Here is a 14,021-nt window from a genome sequence, read left to right on the forward strand (position 1 = left end):
TTTCTAGTAAGTGATTACAAATATATTTTTAACTTGGTTTTCAAAATAAACTTCGCCATGATTTTTATTACAAAAATACTAATTGCCGGAGGTTGATTATCGTAAATAAAATTTGATAAATATATATGTAGAATATATATTTTATACTAAAACGCTTGTGTGATTATTTGTTTATTTCATGAACTAGTTATATTATTTTTAGGATGAAATAATATAACTTATGTATACCATGAAATTACAACTCCGAAATAATACCAAAACTCTCACGAAATAAATATTTAAGTTACGCATTTGTTAAAGCAATACGAAATGCTAAAACGTGACTTATGTAATATTTCAGAAAAATACTTTCACACGTATATTTTTAGTAAAATATTATTTTGGAAAATCTATGAAGAAAAATATAATATTTTTGGGAAAAATATATATATTTTGAATTAAGATGTTTTAGACAAATAATTTAAATATATTTTTCTAAGTGGGACTTAAAATATATTTTTCGGAATTACAAATGTACATGTATAAATACCCCCATCCTTGGGAAGGAAATACACATATAAAATACTTGAGAAGTGTGGATACGAAATAGTTGCCTAACTATTTTTCCTAAATACAAAAGTTAGGTTAAAATAATTAATATTATTTTAACAAGCAGCCAAACTTGATATAATATCAAAGTAACGCAACTCAAAACATTAAACCCTAAGCCAAGGCACGGCCCATCCGTCTAATAGGCATTAGTACGTGTAGGTCGTCGCGCAGCAGATCGAGTTTGAGGTTGACGTTACGGGATACGCACTTCTGTGAGTTCATGTCCCCCTTTTCTCTTTATTGTTTTCAGTTTTATACTTCGGGGGTGAAATACATGCGACAATTATTACAAACATTTATTTACATGGTATGTTTAGCATAGGGAGAGTTTACTACTAGATCATGTGAGGGGTGGGTACAACATTTAAGGCCATCAATCCTCGTTGTTAGGACCGAGGGACACAAGAGTGATAGAACTATTTGGGTGTAGCGAGCCCACACCCGTGAGGCCGGGGCGGCCCATAGAGGTGACTATGTCTTACAGCCAAAGCCCGGTAACAAATTTGCTAGGTTTGAGTCTTCCTGCACCTTTTCACACATACCAGTGGCTTTGTAACCCATTGGTGATCTCTTTTTCCTTATTGCTACATACCAAGGACTTTTATTCATACATGAAAGGTTTATACATACTCACTTTTACATGAACTCGCTCAACTTTTGTTGAATTTTCAAACTACATGTATTTCAGGAAATTAATGGATCTGGCGAAGTGTGCGATCGTGTCAAGCTGCGTAGGGAATAATGATGTCATCCAGGTTTAGGAGGTGTAACCCTTGCCTGGACGGGTTACATGTCTCTAAACCATGTTTTTATTCAAGTCTTTTGTGGTGTCATGTGAACACGTTTTAAATTCATGTCATGTTTGTAACTTCTTTTTATGTGTTGACATTTTAAACAATGATGTTGTGGTAACTTTAAATTCAATGAATGGATGATCATCATGTGTTTTATTTTCATATAGCATTGTTATGATTGTGCTATGGTATTAAGAAGTCACACCAAATAAACCCACGCTTCCGCAAAAGCCAAGGTGTGACAATTTCGACTCACTTGTATTGTTATGAATCTATCTACTATAATAAAAGAAACCAATTTTTGGACAGGTGTCACTCAATGAGGGCTTTTATGACTTCCCCCCACTTAATACCGGGTTATGAAACTGGGTCATACGATTCAAACCCTAATTTCTCCACCTCCACCACCAATCTTCCCAAATCATAACCCCTAAACACCTTTCCCTCAATCCTTCCTCATCCTCCTTCCACCAACTCTACAATCACACACTACTTCAATCTTTACCTTCTTTATCCCCCACAAATCAGTATTCAATTCCTTAATCTCCAAATCAACATACTCACTTCATATTCTAGGTTTTCTGCGATTATTCATCGGCGTTGCGCAATTCTATAACAGATGATCGAAGAGAATGAAGCGACAAAAGGTAACGGTAACGGTGGATTGTTGGTTGATGGAATTAGGGTTTCTCTAATCTCATTCAGTAGGGTTTTAAATCTTTGTTCTATATAAGTGAAATGTGGGAATTGTTTTCATGCATATTTTTTACCTATTAGTGTTAAGAGTGTGTGGTTAAGTGGTTTTGTTTATACTGAGATGTTTTTGTGTATTGGTTAAGGCAACCATGAGTGATGAAGGAGAAAAGACTTGCCCACTCTGTGTTGAAGAGATGGATTTAACAGATCAGCAGCCGAGGCCTTGCAAACGTAGCTTTGATGTATGGTTCAGTTTTATGTTTTATGTGAACGAATGGTTAATTAAGGGTATATATGGTATATGTGACTTATTAACGTAAACAATCATCATTTGCAGATTTGTGTATGGTGTAGGCATTACATTATGGATATGGCTGAGAAAGATGATACAGAAGGGATGATACAGAAGGGAGGTGTCCAGCATATTGTATGCCTTACAACAAGGAAAAGATAGCGGGGACTGCATCAAAATGTGAAAGGTTTGGACTCGCACATTGTTACATCGTAAACTTTGACTTATATTTGTTCCAGTGGTTGACGTTTGACTTCTCTACTGTGCTATCAGACTGGTGGCTGAAATGAGTATGGAGAAGAAACAAAAGTCTCAAAAGGGGAAAACAATGCTTAATGCCTGGGTTATTTTCTTGTATTATTGTAGTCGTCTTTTCGTTGTAAAATCCGAGACTTGGATCATAAATAAAATTCGTATTTCTTTAAATTCACCATCTACATATTCATACATGTTCATACGTTGGAATTCATTGTACATCGAATCCTTATTTGTAATTCATACTTATACGATACTTATTCACGGTGCATGTCCATGCTTGTCCTTAAATTGTTGATACCTAAAAACCCCTAATAATATTCTTATTTATACAACGGTTAATCATCTAAAATGTGACATATACTTGTCACTTACAAACATGTTACATACTTGTACATTACACTTTTTACCTAGTTAAATCATGTTTTATTTCATATTTCACCTTGTTACAAGTTAGGGGAAACATTGTTGCATATTATTACACAACTTAATTAACAAAATTACTCATTATAATGTTTTAAAAAAATAAAGAAACATGGCAGCCCCAATTCAGCAAAATTCAGCCCCATATAGTTGGGTTTTGTGGGCTAGTTTCAAGGTGTAACCCCTTCTAAACACTTCCAAAGCCCAACCCATTGAAACCCTAATCCTTCCCCCTATAAATAACACTTATAACTAGCCTCCCTACCACTTTTGCAACACTAAAACTCTCAAAACATCCTCCAAACCGTAGCTGAAAGCAAGGGTTCGAGCAGATTGACACCCCTTCACGAAAATGAGCATAACTCACTCAATTCTTATCCGATTCACTCGATTCTTTTTCCTACTACTTTGTATTGACCCTATCTACGTTTCCATAGGTTTTTCACAGTAAATAAGTCCTTGGAATGTCCCCAAATAGGCTCCAAAGTGGGCTGTTCATTTCTGTTTTTATCTAAACTTTGTTAAACTCATCCAACTTGTGTCTAACACATCTCACACCTATGTCCTAATGCTTACAACCTCACTTATGGTTGGTTAAGCTTAAAAACAAGGTTGAGACACTGAAAATCAGAGGTTAAAACCTCAAATACTTTCTGTTTTGTTAGGGTATTTAACCCACAAATCATGTCAAGCTTAGATCTTGATGAATGAGTGATTATGGAACAACTTGGGTTGTCCTACATACAATCCTCACATGATTTGATGATTTCTCTATAGTTAGGTTGTTTATGTTATTGTGCTAAACCTAGTTCGTGACCCTCCTTGGTTGTTTTTACATCAAGTGAAGTGGTGAACATTCAAGGGGTTCCTAAATGGAAGCATGTTCTTCCTACCCCATACATGACTTCTATGATAACACGAGGTGCCTAAATGAAGATCCTAATCTTCTACCTCCTACTTGAATTATTGGACAAAATAATATGTAGTACTTAACCTAGATATATATATACACTCATTCGAACCTTTGATGTTGAACTTATGTTTATATGTTAAAGTAGTAGAACATCACCTAAGACCTAAACCTTGTTGTGATTCTTATGGGTGTTCAACTCATGAAAACATTATCATAACCCTTGTGGTTACCAAGTGTCATACAAGTGTTAAGTGTTGAAGATGATTATTTTCACATGCTATTCTCATATCTTACTTTTATGTTGTTTTAAATACTGAATCTCGACTCTAAGCATACTTGAACTTTAACCCTACACATTCAATCTTCTAACCTCATCAACTCGTCAATAATTGGAAAGCATATGCAAACTTTGTGAGTATACTCGTATTTCCCCCTTTTTTACTTTTACCACTTTTGGGGTATAACATGTTTACTTATCAAAAACTTACACATGAACATTTTGCTTAAACACATGAACATTCCTATAACATGCTTGTATACGTGATGGCTTGATACTTTAAACTTGGGTGAAACTTATCTGTTGAATTTATCATTAACTTCGTACGAGCCAAACCGTGACATATGTAGCGCTATAGGATTAACGACCCGCCCTTTATCATCGGTAATGTCATGAGCATATTGCGTTTCCTTGGTTTGATATGTTAGACACATGCCATGTTTAAACGTTTATCTTGAATCACATGCTTGCTATGAGGAATTGTTTAAAACTTATCTTTTACTATGTATGTATCAAACTTGTATACTCGCCTTTGCTTTTGCATTGAATTATTTTAAACATGTTACAGGTTGATGAGGATGATGCTAAGAAAAGAAGTAGCGTTGATGCCTAGATACACATATAGACGTTAGGGTTTAATATGTTGTATCAATTTTTGTTATGTTGTCATGTTATTTTGTTAGACTTGTTGTATTTGAATTTCTTATAATGTTGACAATTCATCTTATGAAATGAAATCGGATTATTTAAATACTTGTCACAATTATTAGCGTTATGATGTCTCGAGCAATCTTCACACTTCGTCTCATCCCGATGTTTCCGCCATTGGTTGGGGTGTGACAATGACCATATGAATCAAATTAAATTATATTTTTTTTTTAATTTCATATACGTGTTTAGTTTTTGATGTATAGCTTCTACTCTTTTGGACCATCCGAAAACACCAAATGTCTAGTATTTTGACTAAAGTCGCGTGACCATTTAGCGTGTGGAGCGAATTAGGGTTTTGAATTTTGGTAATTGCGATGACAAACAACAAGTCATTCATTCAGAATTGGACTGGCAACAGGTTCGTTTATATCCATTTGTAAATCATGTTCTAAATATACGAAACTTTATTTTTATTTTTATAATGTTTGTAAACATTGTACCGAAATGTTTGTAGAGTGACATGTCGGAACTGGTTCTAATTGAGTTTGAAAGGTCTTACTGTTTTCCATGATCAAGTACGTGCATGCTATTAACTTTTATACAGATTCTATTTTTCATGGTTAACAAGTGTTGCAGGAATTTTCATCTGATATGGGAAGTCGTACAGTCAAGCTGATCCGTGATGTTTCAAGGCTTCGTACACACCAATTTCCATAGGTTATTTTAAACAGTAAAATATATGAAATTTTGTAACATTATCATTGATTTTTGAATATGTAATTACGATATCTTTTTTGTCATATCTTCTAGGATGCTTGTCCTATGGCTCACTCCGTTAGGCCTCACTCTTACATCAAGGTTTAACCTCATCCCCGTTGTCCTTTATTTCTCATAGGTTCATGCTTAGTAGGCGTCTTTTTGCGATAAATTCATACTTCATGATGATTATTACTTTTTGTTGATTTAATATACTTCATGATTAATTATATACTTCAGATGATTATTAGATTTATAAACCATATTGATCAGATATTCGCAAAATGTAGATAACATAGTAATCATATTTTTAACTATATTTTGTTAATATAGAATAAAATTTCATTCTTCTTTTTATTAATTCCAAACAAAATCAAACTATCTTCATTTGTTAAACCGCGTGTACACGGGGGATTTAATGTAACAACTGCCACTAAAATCCATAATTAGGACGATAATTAGTCAATAAGAAAACCTTAATTGAGACACCCAAGTAATTCTGCACTAACCCTAAAATTTTCATAACAATCGGAATCAGGATTAGGGCCCCTAAAACTCAGGGGGGTTAAACCCTAGTGGATGTTTATCCTCTAAGTTTGCTGTAGAAACGAAATTTGTTCGTTTAACTTACTCAGCAAGGTTACTTGGACACGAAGCTGTCACACCCCCAAAATCCACCCGCGGAGTACTACCGCTTGGAGGCGTGACTGACCAGGATCCAGCCACCAATCATACTGAACAAGCATATAAACAGTTATAAAAGTTTAACCAATACGATTGGTGTTCCAAACAAACAAAGTTTAAGTTGCAAGCGGAAGCATAAGTCATAAAGTTAAAACATAAGTTCAAATGGTTTCAAGTTCAACATAGTACGCAGCAATCCGTGTCCCACAACGACTCTCCTCCATGCAAGCTCCAGCTGAGTACCTAAGGTCCTGCAAAGCATGTAGTAACGAGTCAACAACTAGTTGAGTGAGTTCACAGTTGGGTGTTCGTTTTAGTCGTTTCGAAAACAGTTTCCTTTACTGGCATCCTGCCGTGGGGGTTACCCCATAGTTTAAAAAACGTGACATGTTCATTCCCAGTTACTCTGGCATTCCAGCCGTGGGGGCTACCCCATGATAGTTATCAGGCATTTCGGCCGTGGGGGCTACCCCATGCGTACACTAGACTCGTTACCATATCGACTGCTGACTGTAGTCATGTTTATGTGCCCTGAAAACATCAATGTCTATCATCATTGACGTGCCCCAGATCCATTAGTTCACGCCCGCCCTCTGCGGCACGGTGTGAGGTTTGTCAGACCTAAATAGCGCTATCTAACTAATGACCCGCTCGCCATTGGCCCGGCGATTAAGTCGATACAAAAAGGAGGGACTTCGTGATAGAGTTTTGGTCTAGTACGAGTTATCCGTCCATCCGGACGAGGAATCACATTCCTGAACCACTGCTGTCCTACCCAAGGAGGACGAGGAATCCACGTTCCTTAACCCCGTTCCCAACCCAGGGAATCCCATGCTTTGTAGAGGGTGTGAACTCACCTTGGTTTGCTCGGCAGTAACACAGAAAAGTTAATCAAATTGCAGGAAATCAATTAGGTCCTATCACAGATATTATTCGTATCAGATTCAAGCCAAGCAGTGCACGAATGTTCAACACGTATTGTACACAGGTATTGATCATGGCAAACACGTTTAACATTAACAGCTCACAGTTAACAGTCATACCCTACCCAAAGTCTAAGTATAAAGCCCGAACAGTTGGGCTCGTAGTAGCAGGCCAGCCCAAACAGTACACGCATATACAATTACAGTCCACATATTCGGCCCACTAACTTAGGCCCAAACCATGTAAGTCCAGCCTGCAGTCTCGAGTCGAGACTAGAGATCTCGAGTCGCAACCGGACTCGCAAGCATGGTTGCGGGTCATGCTGTTTATGTTGATCATGGATGGTTGCGAGTCGCAACCTATGTCGCAACTATGGTTTCGGTTGGTCATGTTATGATTACGAGTCGCAACAGGACTCGTAACCTGTGTCGCAACTGTCGGTCTCGGCTTGTAATGTTGTGGTTGCGAGTCGCAACCAGGGTTTCGACTCCCCAACAGTCGCTGATTCTGCACAGTTGTACTATCCAATAGAATTCCAATTGCATGCACCCTATTCGTGTACTATCCACTTAAACATGTTTCTTTGTCTAAAAACTAACCAAATCGGATCAAACATTGCAGAATTCAAATATTCAACACACACTCATATGATATTCATATTGTTCTTCATGTTCTTCAAACATTCAAAGCATAAATAACCTTCATTCAACCTTATGCATATTCGGACAAAACTATAGTTTCTAAGCTAACATCAAACCCATTTTCCAAGCAACAACATATGCAACAATTCATGAGACAAGCACGTAATCGATACTTTCATCATACATATCATCATTGAACCGAAATGTTATTCATGTGTACACATAACTTATAAATCTTGGTTTTCATTTCTTAGACAAGTATAGTAACAAACAACTCAAATCAAAACTTCATCATACACATCCGAATCTCAAGAGCATCAACACACTTACGACTATACTTAGTTAAATCATGTCATTCTTACTATCATTTAACACCACAAACACAATAAACATTCTAGTATACTAGCATCGACAATAAACATCATAAACACTAACCGGTTATGAAAGGGGTACCGAGGAGATGGATGGAATGTCCGATAGTTCCGGGCTCTTGTTGGTTCCGACTAGAATCCGAGAGAGAGATAGGGGTGGTGTTTGGTTCAAGGGTCTTTAGAGAGGGAAAGTGTGAGAGTGTGGGTGTGTGTGTTGTTCAAGAAAATGGCAAGGTTTGCCATGAGTGTGGTTTATATAGTGGACTTGGTGCACCCTAGTGGGCTTAGAAGTCGATAGAAGGGGTTTACGGCCCAAAGGCCTAACCGGCTATACTGTTTACTCGAGACCTCATGGTCTCGAGTCGGGTTCTCGGCTCGCATTTACACATACATATATGTATACGAATACAACACATAATCACATAAAAGCTTCACATTTATTATTAAGTTAACAAGTTAACTAGTCACATAGTGTTCAAGCATGTTACATCAAGGCACAAGAAAGGTTCCAAGTTTCGGGTTGTCACATCATCCCCAAGTTGAAAGAAATTTCGTCCCGAAATTTGATGGCACTCACTGAGGAAGCTAGTTAAGTTGTATGGTTTTCCCGGTTTCCCTGGGGTGTCACATCCTCCCCCCGTTGATCTGGAATTTCGTCCCGAAATTCCGTAGCTTCAGCCTCAGTAGTGGTCGTACTGTTTGCAAACAGTTGGGGATACTTTTGTTTCATCCGATCTTCGCGCTCCCAGGTAAACTCTGGGCCGCGACGTGAGTTCCAACGAACTCGAACGAGAGGTATTCTAGTGCTCTTGAGGACCTTAACATCCCGGTCCGTGATTTCGACTAGTTCCTCGATGAATTTCAACTGTTCGTCGATCGTGAGTTCCTTCAGAGGAACTACGAGGGTCTCATCTGACAGACACTTCTTTAGATTCGACACGTGGAAAACGTTGTGAACTGCACCGAGTTCTGCTGGTAAGTTCAGTCTGTAGGCCACCTTGCCTATTTTTTCAATGATTTCGAAAGGTCCAACGTATCGTGGGTTGAGTTTGCCCCGTTTACCAAAACGAACCACACCCTTCCAGGGTGAAACCTTGAGTAGTACCCGCTCCCCTACCTGGAGCTCAAGTGGTTTCCTGCCCTTATCGGCGTAGGCCTTCTGACGGTCTCGAGCGGCCGCCATGCGTTGTCGTATTTGAGCGATCCGCTCAGTGGTGTCTACCACATGTTCTGGACCAGTGATTTGACTATCCCCCACCTCTGCCCAACAGAGAGGTGACCGGCATTTACGTCCGTACAATGCCTCGAACGGAGCAGCTTTAATGCTGGGGTGGTAGCTGTTATTATACGAGAATTCCACAAGGGGCAGATGCTTTTCCCAGATGTTGCCAAAGTCGATTACACATGCACGAAGCATGTCTTCTAAGGTCTGAATAGTGCGCTCGGACTGCCCGTCCGTCTGTGGGTGATACGCTGTGCTCATATCTAGACGTGAGCCAAAAGACTTGTGCATTGCTTGCCACAGTTCCGAAGTAAAACGTGCATCTCGTTCAGAGATGATAGAGGTGGGCACCCCGTGCCTCGAAACGACTTCCTTGAGGTATATTTCCGCTAAAGTGGAGAATTTATCCGTTTCCTTAATTGCCAAGAAGTGTGCGGATTTCGTGAGTCGATCCACGATCACCCAAATAGTATCGTTTCCACGCTGGGATCTAGGTAGGCCAGTAACGAAGTCCATGGAAATTTGCTCCCACTTCCATTGTGGTATCTCTGGTTGTTGGAGTAGGCCTGAGGGTTTCTGGTATTCTGTCTTGACTCGCGCACAGGTCAAACACTTGCTGACGTAAGTTGCTATGTGGGCCTTCATTCTAGGCCACCAATACGTAGTTTTAATATCGTGGTACATCTTGTCCGAACCAGGGTGTACCGAGTAGCGAGATTTGTGCGCTTCGTCCATCACAAGTTCTCGTAAGTCGCCATAGAGTGGGACCCAAATGCGTCCTGTTACGTAGTAAGCACCGTCTTCCTTCTGTTCTAAGCGTTGTCTTGACCCGCGTAGGGCTTCGGCTCTTACGTTTTCTGGTTTCAGTGCCTCTATCTGAGCAGCTCGTATTTGCGAAGGTAGACTAGAATGGATCGTGAGTTGTAAAGCTCTTACGCGCTTAGGCGCTGTGTCCTTTCGACTTAGGGCGTCGGCCACAACATTTGCCTTGCCCGGGTGATACCTGATGGAGCACTCGTAGTCATTTAGTAGCTCGACCTATCGTCGTTGCCGCATATTCAGTTCCTTCTGCTTGAATATGTGCTCTAGGCTCCTGTGGTCGGTGTAGATGGCGCACTTGGTTCCGTACAGGTAATGCCGCCATAACTTAAGTGCGAAAACAACAGCTCCCAGCTCCAAATCATGTGTAGTGTAGTTCTTCTCGTGAACTTTGAGTTGTCGTGAGGCGTAGGCTATGACTTTATCTCGTTGCATCAATACACAACCAAGACCTTGAATTGATGCATCACAGTAAACCACAAAATCGTCTGTGCCCTCTGGCAGTGAAAGGATAGGTGCACTACAAAGTCTATCCTTTAGATGCTGAAAAGCTGACTCTTGTGCATTTCCCCAATGATAAACAACGCCTTTCTGTGTTAATAAGGTGAGAGGCTGCGCGATCTTAGAAAAGTCCTTGATGAATCTCCTGTAGTAACCTGCCAATCCCAAGAATTGGCGAATTTCCTTTGGTGTGCGAGGCGCAGGCCAGTTCTTAATAGAGTCCACTTTGGATGGATCAACGTGAATCCCATCCTTGTTCACCACATGTCCTAGGAAATGGACTTCACGAAGTCAGAAGTCGCATTTAGAGAACTTTGCGTAAAGCTGTTCTGTTCGAAGGAGTTCCAAAATAAGCCGTAGATGCTGTTCGTGTTCCTCCTGACTCTTAGAATAGATCAGGATGTCGTCGATGAAGACTATAACAAACTTGTCCAGATAAGGCTTGCACACTCGGTTCATCAAGTCCATGAAGACAGCGGGTGCGTTTGTCAGCCCAAATGGCATGACCAAAAACTCATAGTGCCCATATCGAGTCCTAAAGGCTGTCTTAGAGACATCCTCTTCTCGAACTCTCAGCTGGTGGTATCCCGATCTCAGGTCAATCTTTGAGTAGTAGCTCGACCCCTGCAACTGGTCGAACAAGTCGTCAATGCGCGGTAGAGGATAACGGTTCTTCACAGTCACCTTGTTGAGTTCACGATAGTCGATACACATTCTAAAGGTACCGTCCTTCTTCTTCACAAATAGTACTGGAGCTCCCCAAGGCGATGAGCTAGGACGAATGAAACCCTTATCCAAGAGTTCTTGTAGTTGCGTGGAGAGTTCTTCCAACTCTGATGGCGCTAAATGATAAGGTGCACGAGCTATAGGCGCAGCTCCAGGAGCTAGTTCAATCTGAAACTCGACTTGGCGATGGGGTGGAAGACCAGGTAATTCCTCAGGGAATACCTCAGGATAGTCACGTACAACTGGAAAATCTTCTAGCTTCTTTTCTTTCTCTGTGGTGTCAGTAACTAGAGCCAAAACTGCAGTGTGACCCTTTCGTAAGCACTTCTGGGCCTTAAGGAGAGAGATGATGTTCTCAACAGCACTTCTCTTGTCGCCACGAATCATGAGAGGTTCACTACCTAAACCAGGAATACGAACGATCTTCTCGTTGCAGAGAATCTCTGCTCGGTGTTGGGATAACCAATCCATCCCAATGACAACGTCGAAACTACCCAAGACGATAGGAATGAGGTCAATAGAGAAGGTCTGGTTAGCGAGGATAAGTTGGCAACCTTTGACTACGTGTGAGGCCTCCAAACTCTTACCATTAGCTAGCTCTACAGTATGCTTGTCGCTCAGGGGTGTTGGAATACGCTTAAGCATTTGACTAACTTCTAGTGACACATAGCTAGTATCGGCACCCGAATCAAATAAGACTGTAACATAAAAGTCGTCGAGAAGGAACTTACCCGTCACCACGTTGGGATCATTCCTTGCTTCACCTTGACCAATCACGAACACTCGCCCCCTGGCACCATTGTTGTTGTTGTTGTTGTTCCCATTGTTACCATTCCCCTGATTGTTGTTGTTGTTGTTGTTCTGGTTCAGTTGGGGACAATCTTTCTTGAAGTGGCCTTCAGCTCCACACTGAAAGCACCCTTTGTTGTTACCCTGTTGCTGTCGCTGGTTCTGTTGAGGTTGCTGGCGATTCTGATTGGCGGGGTATGCGCTCCTGCAATCCTTTGCAACATGACCAGGCTTGTTGCACCGATGACAGTTGCCCCTGGTGCATGGCCTACTGTGGTGTAGGTTGCAACGATTGCATTTGGGGTGATTCCCCTTGTACCCACCATGACTTTGACCACCAGATGATTGCTGACTGGGGCTCTTGTGGTCGTCAGTCTTTCTCTGCTGAGACTGAGATTGCACAGAAGTTGAACCCTTGCTTGAAGTTCCATCCCATTTCCGTTTGTTCTCACTAGAGGTACCAGAAGTAGTTGCTGCGCCTATGCGCTTTGGTAACTTGTTCTGCTCCACCGCCTGATCAGTAAGACGGTGAGCCAACTGAACAACCTGCTGGATAGTAGTCAAGTTTGCTGAAGTCACATGACTTTGGATCTCTGGCACCAAGCCCTTGAGATAGAGTTCAATTCGCTTATACGGAGGGTCCACCATAGTAGGACACAACAAGGCAAGCTCATGCGATCTCTTAGTATACGCCTCAATATCTGACCCCGTCATCTTGAGGTTGTAGAACTCATCTTCCAACTTATGGATGTCATCGCGACTGCAGTATTCCTCCTTGACCATTTCCTTGAAAGTTTCCCATGGGGTGGCGTTGGCAGCAACCAACCCCAGCATTTGCACTTGAGCATTCCACCACGTGAGGGCCAAACCCTCGAGAGTACCAGTAGCATACTTTACCCTGCGCGCTTCAGGGCATTCACACATTTCGAACACAGATTCCAGTTTCTCAAACCAGTGGAGGAGACCTACTGCTCCTTCAGTTCCGCTAAAAGTAGTGGGTCGACAGTCCATAAAGGTCTTAAAAGTGCACACCGGTGCCTGAGCATGTTGACCTAAGGTAGGTGAAAGAAAGACAGAGTTTAACACAAAGGTTGGTTCACGAGAGTAGGATCCTAAAGATCCTAGGATAAGTTCGGGCTGCAGGATATACCTCCTGCGTGTGCAGCAGCGAGTGCTGCGGCAACTCGCTCGTTGATCAAAGCCGTCAACTGGGCTTGTGTCATGTTAACGCGTCCAGACATGATTCTTCATAACAAGAGTAATACGAGTGAGAGAGGTTCGTGAAAGTACGATAGTAGGATAGAGTAAGCACGCACGTGTTCAAGCAACAGTAGTTATACTAATCAAGCATACCATGGGCAATGTACTATGTAACTAACAAGTAGGCAATATACACATATCATATCACCTAGAATGTCGAGCCTTGCATGTGGAGTGGAGCGTCGTTGTGGACCGTTGAGCACTATACCGGTTATAGTCTGGTTTTAACAAAAACGTTTCTCCTTTATCAAAACCAAGTTCACTATAACCAATGGCTCTGATACCAATCTGTCACACCCCCAAAATCCACCCGCGGAGTACTACCGCTTGGAGGCGTGACTGACCAGGATCCAGCCACCAATCATACTGAACAAGCATATAAACAGTTATAAAAGTTTAACCAATACGATTGGTGTTCCAAACAAACAAAGTTTAA

The 14,021-nt window shown here is 41.0% G+C and overlaps 1 protein-coding gene and 1 long non-coding RNA gene across 2 annotated transcripts; both read left to right on the plus strand.

Annotated features, from left to right (window-relative positions):
• The first annotated feature begins 1,654 nt into the window (after nt 1-1,654).
• Nucleotides 1,655-2,722, plus strand: LOC118479683 (putative general negative regulator of transcription C16C9.04c). Its single transcript, XM_035974389.1, has 3 exons — nt 1,655-2,032; nt 2,225-2,323; nt 2,419-2,722. The coding sequence occupies exons 1-3, from the start codon at nt 2,018-2,020 to the stop codon at nt 2,533-2,535; spliced, it is 231 nt and encodes a 76-aa protein (XP_035830282.1). The 5' UTR covers nt 1,655-2,017; the 3' UTR covers nt 2,536-2,722.
• Nucleotides 2,723-5,117: 2,395 nt separating this feature from the next.
• Nucleotides 5,118-5,856, plus strand: LOC110863748. The gene is made up of 3 exons (XR_002549337.2): nt 5,118-5,310; nt 5,407-5,609; nt 5,703-5,856. It is a non-coding gene; the product is annotated as an uncharacterized LOC110863748 (long non-coding RNA).
• Nucleotides 5,857-14,021: the final 8,165 nt, after the last annotated feature.

Source organism: Helianthus annuus, chromosome 6 (assembly GCF_002127325.2).
Source record: "Helianthus annuus cultivar XRQ/B chromosome 6, HanXRQr2.0-SUNRISE, whole genome shotgun sequence".
Lineage (NCBI taxonomy): Eukaryota > Viridiplantae > Streptophyta > Magnoliopsida > Asterales > Asteraceae > Helianthus > Helianthus annuus.